A 10,151-nucleotide genomic window follows, 5' to 3' on the forward strand; every position below is an offset into this window, starting at 1 on the left:
AAAAAAAAAAAAAAAAAAAAAAAAAAAAAAAAACACATCATAGTAAAATTAATACCTTCTCCGCTTCGCATCGAAGCTAAAATTCTGAGTCACAGAGGGAACTTTCGGTAAGTTATTTAAAAATGTATGAAATAATTATTGCTGAGCTTGATTCAAGTAGTATACACAAGGAAATATAGTTAGTTTTATTTTATTCATTTACACGAGTGTTCTGCCAGATACTGACTATTCGAAAGTTTAGTTCAAGTCTATCCTTGATTTACCCTTTTAGTCACACCCGTTAGAGACTAAATATTTTCTTTAATTGTAACTCGATCACAAAAGCTCTCGTACATCGTATTGAATCATTTCAGTATGTTATCAAAAATAACGGCGCTTACTCGCCAATACCTATGTATTATTCAAATTAAAATCCAATATATCCTTCTTTTAATTTTTTTATCTGAGCTACTATACAACCCACCTTTGGAAATTCCAATTTTCATACTATAAAACTGTTATGGTTAACTTTAAAACATTTTATCTGTATAATTTATTATCAAATATTTATCAATCTATTAAAAACGAAATTCATTTAGAAAATAGATTAGTTTTTAAATAATTGTTCTTTAAAAAATTATAAAATAAAAGACAAAAACTATATTTTTTGATGTAAAATAAGTAAAAAGTATAGTTACACTTTATAGGAATATGTTTTTCATGCAAACTTAGTATGTAAAATACTACTTTAATAAATTTCAAACGGAAAAATCTGTTTTTATGTTAAGTGATTATATGATACCACATGATCAGATTAATCATACAACCGATTTTTATCGGAAAAATCACAAATCTTTAAATAATATATGATTTATACACATACTCAGTGGCGGCTTGTGGATTGGACGACAGGAAATCGCACCCGATTTAAATTAAAGTTAATTAAAAGAAGAAAATTAATTGTATATTCTTAATTATACATTTTTATTAAAAATACTAATTTTTAAATTGTATAATAATTATAATACATTTGCATTTGTAAACATTAAAGTTATTTCCCTCAGTATATGCGAATAATGCACACACGAGCAGTGTTTGAACAACTGGCAGTGTCATCTATACGGTAAATTATTAGTATATTACTATTTTGCCTAATTTATTTTTGGAATTAAATGTGTGTAAAGTCGTCGTTATCGGTTGTTATAATTTATATTGCAATTATTATAATTATAATTCATATATTATTATAACTCATTTTTTACTGCGAGCTTTAAAATTGATAAATGTGGTATTATATTTAAAGTCGCATCTCCACTACTGCACACATTTTAAAGTATATTGAATAAAATTACTTTTATTTTATAACTATAGAATAGAAAATACTCATTAATATGTGATTCAATAAATAAGTTATGCTTACTTTTTAATTTTTGGATTTATTAACTGAATAAATCCAAGATCCTCGTAATTATTCTGTATGGTTTTAGTGTAAAACGAAATGACCTTTTGATACATGAATGAAATAAATTCCAGAGAATATATGGTGTGTGATGAATATTCTATTTCACATGTAGTTTTAAAATCTGCATTCTCATAAATATTTTGAATAAATTTATATTTCTCAAAAAAATTATTTGCAATTTTAGATATATTAACAATGAAATCACTAACCTCAAGAAATACTTGATGATAATCATAAGAATTCTCGTCTCGTACGTTTTTAAAAAAATTGTGGTTTTTTATCTGATAAATGTCGTCATCTGTTGTGAACAGATAATTTTGTAACACATCAACTTTTAGATTTTTCAAGTTTAGGTCTATATATGTAATGAATGTAATAGCATTATATAAATTCTCAAACATTGTCAATGAATCTTTTACTGATTTTTCGAGTACTTTAGTACAATTAGAAAAATTTTCTAATAATTCGGCGTCCAAAAAGTGTTTACATACATCAACAATAATATTTAACAATTTAACGAATACTAAAAGTACTTCATTATAACTGTAGTTTAAAATATGAACAATAATATAGAAGGTAGTAAGCAAATTATCTCTGTCGAATTTTAGTGCCATTAAATCTGGAACATTTATATTTCCCATCGGATCAATGTTTAAGTATAAGTTTTCCATAGACTGCCATCCATTTTGAGTACATATATGATCTACTACTACATTTAAATAATTTAAGTAATCATTTTGTTTTATTTTCGAGGAATTATTGTGTTGAATTAAAGATAATGTTAAAATAATTAGTGAAAAATTCATATCATAAAATGTAAAAAAACAAAGCCACAGTGCAATGAAACAAATTAGAATTTCCAATTTATTTCATTATTTATTGTAATGTGTATATCTAAAAATACCGTATTCGTGTTTATATGTGTGCTAACAAATACTAATTTGTCTAAAATGTTAGTTTATTTTTCATGTTAATTACACGATATCATCAAATGTCTGTACTTGTTATTGGAAAAAGGATAGAAGTGAGCCTAATGTTATTATGTTATATATTGATTATAGGCACAAATATTTTCATAAAAAAATGTAATTACTTGAAATAATCTAAGTAGTAATAATCTGTTGAGTAGTTACTGTTATTCCTTTACAGAAATTTAAATGTATTGTATTATATTTAAGACTACTCTTTTCCAGTTCAATTAATTATAATAAATTGTAAATATAATTTAAGTAAATAATATTAATTAAGTGTAAATAAATTACAGTCAACTCGCGATATAACGAAGCTCGTTATAACGAAAATCTCGATATAACAAATAAAACTGTCGGTCCCTTGAAAATCTCGTGATATAACGAAAAATTACATGAATTTTAGTCCCCTCGATATAACGAAGTTTTTTTGACCAAAGCTCTCGCTATGTAACGAATTATCATATGATAATATCATCATAAAAGCTTGATATTACGGTGTTTGTTTCGGCGTTTATCACGCGATAAGATAAATGACTCTACAACGTTATTGTAACCTTTACGTTATCGTTTTAATTTAGTTTGATTGTTGTGTCAAAAGCGATCGAATGAAATTCCGCTCGTCGCGTTTATAAACATGAGTTTAAAACGTAAGTGTTTGTAAATTTCTGATAAGAAAAGAATAATTGAAGCAGTCGAAAGTGGCAAAAGGAACAAAGATGTAGCGGATAGTTTTCAAATCCCTTCTTCATCACTTTCTACAATTTTGAAACAAAAAGAAGCGATTTTTAACAAAACTGACGCAGAAGGTAGCCGAAAAAAGAACCGACCAAGCGAGTTTCCCCGTTTAGAACAGTGTTTGTTCACTTGGTTCAATCAAGTTAGGCAGTAAAACATTCCAGTGAGTGGTATATTAATCAAGGAAAAAGCCAAAAGTTTTGCTTAAATGTTAGAAATCTCAGATTTTACTGCTAGTGATGACTGGTTGTCTAATTTTAAAAAGCGTCATAATGGTATCTGTGAGAATTGGAAGGTGAAACTTCAATACTTGTTATGTGAATACGATCCGAAAAATGTGTTCAATGCTGACGAGACAGGACTATTTTTTAAATGTTTACCAGACCGAACACTAACGTATAAAAATGAAAAGTACCATGGAGGGAAACTGAGTAAGGAGCGAGTTACATTAATTTTTGGGGTAAATATAGATGGTTCGGAGAAGTTGAAGCCCTTATTTATAGGTAAATCTGCTAAACCTAGGTGCTTTAAAAACGTCAAATCTTTGCCGGTGACGTATAAAAACAACAGAAAATCGTGGATGACTACCAAACTGTGGAACGAATGGCTTGAAACCCTCAAAAATGACATGCAAAAACAACGCAGAAAAATTATCATATTCGTTGATAATTGCACTGCCCATAACAATCTCTCTACTCTCTCTAACGTGCGAAATTGTATTCTTGCCGGCAAACACGACTTCAAAACTCCAACCTCTTGATCAAGGGATAATTAAAAAATTTAAAGTTTTATATCGAAAGGAAATTGTTTCTGAATTTTTGAACTGCTTGGAAAATAACGATTTTCCGAAAGTAACTATTTTGACTGCTATAATGATTAGCTATAAAGCTTGGAACAATGTGACTGTACAAACGATTCATAACTGCTTTAGAACGTGTGGATTTGGCAAAGAAGAAGACAAAATCCCTACCACTTTAGCAGTTTAATATTTAATATTTAATTAAAAAATTTTTTTTTTTTTTAACTGATTATGAATTTTTAATACGTTAAACATATTAAAACATATTTAAACGGATGTTAATCCGTGCTAAATTTCAATTGAAAATGACATTTTTAACTTATTTTTTTGATCCTTTTAAGTTTATTTTTATGAAATTTTATAATTTAAAAATGTTAATTTTTTAAACACAATTTTAGTTTAACTTGCAACATGGAATTTATATCACTAAATAAAAAAATTTATGTAGAATAGAATTCCTACTTTTTAGATTGATAAGTGATCAGTAATTTATTTAATTACTATTAACAGTAAATTTATGAGGAAATCTCAAAATTTCGTTAAAAATTTTTTATTTTATTGTAATAAATCGTTTAAATATAAGAATTACAAAGAATTTCTAAGCAACTCCTAGTGTTTAAATAATTATTTATATACATATACTGCACATAATACCATCTGCTTGTAACGTATTTTTTTAATTAAAATTTATTTTAAATTTATTAAATTTAAATTTATTTATTAATTATTCATACGTAACCTTATAATCAAACATAAATATTTAGTATATTAATTAGAAAGATTTTGTTATTATTTAGTCCATATGCAACATTATAATTGCAGATTCCAAAAGGCGCGAAAATGGGTATAGAAAAGTATATTTTGGTCTCTGATGAAAATTCCTTGTAGACCAATAAATTTATTTATAAGTAATAAATTTTTTTTTTTTCAAGTATTTCATCTATTAAATACTAAGTAACTAATATCTACTAAACAATTTTTTATAATTTCTCCATAAAATTTACAATGCTAAATTATTAAATATCAATATCATACTATATTTAATTGCTATAAAAATATTTATTTATATATTACACTTATACATTATAAAACTTGTAATCAGAATATAAATAAGGAAATAAGAGTTCATGTTACTTTTGGAATAATCCGCCTATTTCTTAAAATTAAACAAATCTGTACATCTTATTCACTGTCATATTGACACTGATAGTTTCAGTGTCAATAAATATTGAAAATATAATTGAGGTAGCACTAACACCCAATGATTTAATAATAGTATATATATAAATACATGTTACGGCACTAGACGAGAGGACAAAAACGAAAGAAAAAAAAAATTTTAAATATTTATTTAAAATTAAACTGACAAAAAAAAAAAGAAAATACAAGTATATAATATAGTATAGTTGCAGCCACCGACTAGCAACCATCACTCTGAAGATGGACTCTGCAATGAGTCCGAAACGTCAGAACTCAACTGTAAACATGGATATATCCTCAAGCACTTCAAGCAACAAAACAATCCATGAAAGTTTTAACACATTCATAACAAGTATATATTATTATAAAAGATATAAAGAAAAATAACTTCCAGTGTACAACGGACAGAGATGATTCATGTAGGACATACAAAAGCAAGACAGAGCGTTCACCTACTGCGGTTCAGTTGATAGAATTTGCTCCCTAGCTACTTAGCGGAGGTACTCTAATCAGGGGGTCTATTTTTGAGCTTGGACTAATCATTGGCGAATGTTTTAGTACATTAAAACATTAGATTATGATTTTAGTGCACTAATGGAAATTCGTATTTTTGAATTTTATTTTTTATCAGTCTAAAAATCTTGCACTAATCGTACAGCGTCTAATCTAATGTCATTTCAAACCAATAATTATTAGTGCGATATGTTAAATTATATTGGTTGTACTGTATTTTATATTAATTTTATAGTTAATACTTGATAATATTTATGTTAACTACAAAATTTACCCATAAGAAATTTGTCACGAGTTTTTTGTCAGTATTTTTTATTTCAATTTGTGTAATGTTTTACAATGGAGGGGAAAAAAGTCAATAAATGTGACTTATGAACAAAAACAATTATTAATTGAATTTATTTATAAGCACCCAAAATTAAATTTTAAAAATTTGGACCATCTTTTACCATGAAAGATGCCCAATTATTATGGCAAAATATTACCAAGATTTTAAATGAAACTGTTGGCCCAAAGAAGACACTAGCGAAAAATCGTAAAGCTGTTAGTACCTATCGTGACAAAAATTTTATTAAATTTTACTTATTGTTTAGTCAATATTGTACAATATTTTGCATACTTTGCGCTCTATACTTAGAGCAGACTTCCTCAATGGGGGGTCTAAATATGGGCGTAGCTCATTAATTAAATTTAATGCAAGAACTTTTGTCAGTCTAAATTTTTGAATAAATGCCCTTTCGGACAAAATTACAGAAAATAACATTTTATTAATGTAAATATATAATTTTACATATTGTAATTTGTCTTGTAACATACCAATGAACGGATCCTCCGCTAACTAAATTTCATTGTTGAATGGCCATTATCTTCAACTATTTCATATTACTAATAACTTGCTCATAATTTATATTAAGAAAGTGTTCCATTTTAATATTTAATATTAAATAAATTTGAAAACGTTATAAATATATAAGTTTTCATATAAATATGAATGATAACAGTAACATTAGTATACTAAAATCATAATTAGTGTGGTAGATACCATTCTAAAAAGATCATCTAAAACTTTAGTACACTAATAAATATTTTTTAGCATACCAACATTCAAAAATACGGTTTTTTAGTTTCACACTAATAGTTGCACTAAAACGCCATGTTTTAGTATACTAAACAGATTAGTACATCAATATAAAATTCAAAAATAGACCCCCAGGTTTGGCTCGCGATTTAATAAGGCGACTGATGGAAGAGACGAGGTTACCGTGTATTAAACCTTTCTCAAAGTATACGGTACCGTGTCAAAATATCATCAATACTTGTCCCAACTATGCTTCGTCCACACTATGCTATCGTTTTTTTATTTGATTACTCTATTATTTTTTTCTATTACCAACAATAAAAACTAATTATTTGAAATTATGTCATCTAATTTGGTGTGTGTCTTTAAGATGAAAATATTTTAAATTTGATTTTTTTTATGTAAACTTAAACTAAATTATAAATATTTAAATTAGTTTTCAAGATAAAAATACCAAGTGTTAAATTTAAATGAATAAATACAAAATAATAAATAATATGTTTCCTACATATTTATTATAAAAACATAGAATTTAATTTTAAAAAAAATAACATGTGTCCTTTATAACAGTATTTTTAATTGAAACATAATAAAATTAAAATATATTTTTGACATCCACGAATTACTTTTAGTAACTCGGTGTCCGATTTTAAGGGTTTAAACATTTTGTTACAATTTTCATCATAGTTTTTAAAAACTATCATTACTGACTTTAAATTAATACATTTAATTATTATTTTTTGAATGTTCAATATTTATTGCTATGTGAAAATAGTTTTTCTATCAGTGCCCTTGTACCAGGTGGAATTAATACAAACTAGTACACTATTTCTAGGATTTTTACTGAAAAATCTTAATTTTTCATAAAATTAAAAAATTCTAGCCAACGCCCTTTAGTTGAAGTATTATTTTCTTTCCATTCAGACATTTTTTCTAAATTCAAATATATTTTTAATTTGTACTCCTTTTTCTAAACAAAAATATTTCACAAGCAAAAGAACCATTTTTATTTATTTATAAATGAGAAATCAGCCATAACACTAAAATATATAAAATTGGAAATTTAAGCTGATTTAAATGTTAAAGTTAATTTTTTCGACTCAAAAGAAAAAAAACCCAGCACAGGGGGGTCGCGGCACAGTTGTGACGTGGCATAGTTGGATCAAGTAAATGATATCTGACAGTGATTAAAATCACTATCAAAAATAAACGCTTCGATGCAAATCTTTAGTGTTTAATTTTAAAAAAATTGGTGTTTTATTCCAAAAGCTACTTGATCTGCTGGTTCCTTAATATCTCGATTAAGATAAAGTATGTCGAATGAAAAAGGGTTTATTAAAAAATATTATTTCTCATAAAAAAATTGTGTGGATCCATAAACTTTTCAATAAGTTATAGCATTATAAAGTTAAATATAATATGAATAATAAAATCGAGAATTTTCACACGAAAATAGCATTCGGTAGCCATTTTCGCCGTGAAGAAAAGTCCAGAGGTCAAATTTTTTTTTTTCAAATTAAAGTATATTACATTAGCTTTAATTTAAGATATATATAAAAGTGTCAGACCTTCCGGAACATTTTCAAAAGTTATGTTGAAAAAGTAAATTTTTTGTGAAAAAGTTGTCATTTTAAATCCCCCCCTGTGGGCAGGTTAAGTGTCAGATTTACAAAAAAAATATACCAAATGATAAGTAAAGACATCAAGCATCTATATAAAAAAAAATTATATTGATATGTTCATTTTTGAAAAAGTTAGAGCATTATTAAGTTAAAAATATAAAAAAAAATTATTTTACAAAAATCGTAATTTTTTATTAACTTTGATGTCAACTTTCACCACGAAGACAAGTCCAGAGGTCAAATTTTTTTTTTTCAAATTAAAGTATATTACATTAGCTTTAATTTAAGATATATATAAAAGTGTCAGACCTTCCGGAACATTTTCAAAAGTTAAGTTGAAAAAGTTAATTTTTTGTGAAAAAGTTGTCATTTTAAATCCCCCCCTGTGGGCAGATTAAGTGTCAGATTTACAAAAAAAATATACCAAATGATAAGTAAAGACATCAAGCATCTATATAAAAAAAAATTATATTGATATGTTCATTTTTGAAAAAGTTAGAGCATTATTAAGTTAAAAATATAAAAAAAAATTATTTTACAAAAATCGTAATTTTTTATTAACTTTGATGTCAACTTTCACCACGAAGACAAGTCCAGAGGTCAAATTTTTTTTTTTCAAATTAAAGTATATTACATTAGCTTTAATTTAAGATATATATAAAAGTGTCAGACCTTCCGGAACATTTTCAAAAGTTAAGTTGAAAAAGTTAATTTTTTGTGAAAAAGTTGTCATTTTAAATCCCCCCCTGTGGGCAGATTAAGTGTCAGATTTACAAAAAAAATATACCAAATGATAAGTAAAGACATCAAGCATCTATATAAAAAAAAATTATATTGATATGTTCATTTTTGAAAAAGTTAGAGCATTATTAAGTTAAAAATATAAAAAAAAATTATTTTACAAAAATCGTAATTTTTTATTAACTTTGATGTCAACTTTCACCACGAAGACAAGTCCAGAGGTCAAATTTTTTTTTTTCAAATTAAAGTATATTACATTAGCTTTAATTTAAGATATATATAAAAGTGTCAGACCTTCCGGAACATTTTCAAAAGTTAAGTTGAAAAAGTTAATTTTTTGTGAAAAAGTTGTCATTTTAAATCCCCCCCTGTGGGCAGATTAAGTGTCAGATTTACAAAAAAAATATACCAAATGATAAGTAAAGACATCAAGCATCTATATAAAAAAAAATTATATTGATATGTTCATTTTTGAAAAAGTTAGAGCATTATTAAGTTAAAAATATAAAAAAAAATTATTTTACAAAAATCGTAATTTTTTATTAACTTTGATGTCAACTTTCACCACGAAGACAAGTCCAGAGGTCAAATTTTTTTTTTTCAAATTAAAGTATATTACATTAGCTTTAATTTAAGATATATATAAAAGTGTCAGACCTTCCGGAACATTTTCAAAAGTTAAGTTGAAAAAGTTAATTTTTTGTGAAAAAGTTGTCATTTTAAATCCCCCCCTGTGGGCAGGTTAAGTGTCAGATTTACAAAAAAAATATACCAAATGATAGGTAAAGACATCAAGCATCTATATAAAAAAAAATTATATTGATATGTTCATTTTTGAAAAAGTTACGGCAGTTTTTAGTAAAAAAAATTGAAAAAATTTCGAAAATTAGCGATTTTTAAATTTGTAATTTTTTTGGAGGTTTCCCCCATTTACGGGGAACGAGGGAAATTTTTTCAATTTTGAAGGGTAATGTCTTCGACTAGATACAATTTGTGATCTTTTGACGTATCGTTGAATAAAAGCCGTTCGGTGAGAGCTGAGAAAAAGTGG

At 26.0% G+C, this 10,151-nt stretch overlaps 1 protein-coding gene and 1 long non-coding RNA gene across 5 annotated transcripts in view; one reads left to right on the plus strand and one right to left on the minus strand.

The window, feature by feature from the left end:
- Nucleotides 1–2,274, minus strand: part of LOC126910007 (uncharacterized) — a 10,221-nt gene extending 7,947 nt beyond the window's left edge. Inside the window, exons 1-2 of one of the 2 annotated variants that reach the window (XM_050692419.1) lie at nt 1,651–2,274; nt 1,400–1,562 (exon numbers count right to left, since the gene is read on the minus strand). In XM_050692419.1, coding sequence (XP_050548376.1) covers nt 1,400–1,494 — 95 coding nt within the window. In that variant the 5' untranslated portion in view covers nt 1,495–1,562; nt 1,651–2,274. Of the gene's footprint in view, nt 1–1,399 lie in introns of both variants that reach the window. The other variant, XM_050692411.1, reaches the window with a different exon arrangement.
- Nucleotides 2,275–8,298: 6,024 nt separating this feature from the next.
- Nucleotides 8,299–10,111, plus strand: LOC126910216 (uncharacterized). Of its 3 annotated transcripts, none has more exons than XR_007705217.1 (3): nt 8,299–8,389; nt 8,753–8,793; nt 9,883–10,111. It is a non-coding gene; the product is annotated as an uncharacterized LOC126910216 (long non-coding RNA). The 3 variants fall into 3 exon arrangements; XR_007705218.1 differs by lacking the exon at nt 8,753–8,793 and adding an exon at nt 9,116–9,156; XR_007705219.1 differs by lacking the exon at nt 8,753–8,793 and adding an exon at nt 9,479–9,519.
- Nucleotides 10,112–10,151: the final 40 nt, after the last annotated feature.

Source organism: Daktulosphaira vitifoliae, unplaced genomic scaffold (genome assembly GCF_025091365.1).
Source record: "Daktulosphaira vitifoliae isolate Bord-2020 unplaced genomic scaffold, ASM2509136v1 Scaffold_1, whole genome shotgun sequence".
Classification (NCBI taxonomy): domain Eukaryota; kingdom Metazoa; phylum Arthropoda; class Insecta; order Hemiptera; family Phylloxeridae; genus Daktulosphaira; species Daktulosphaira vitifoliae.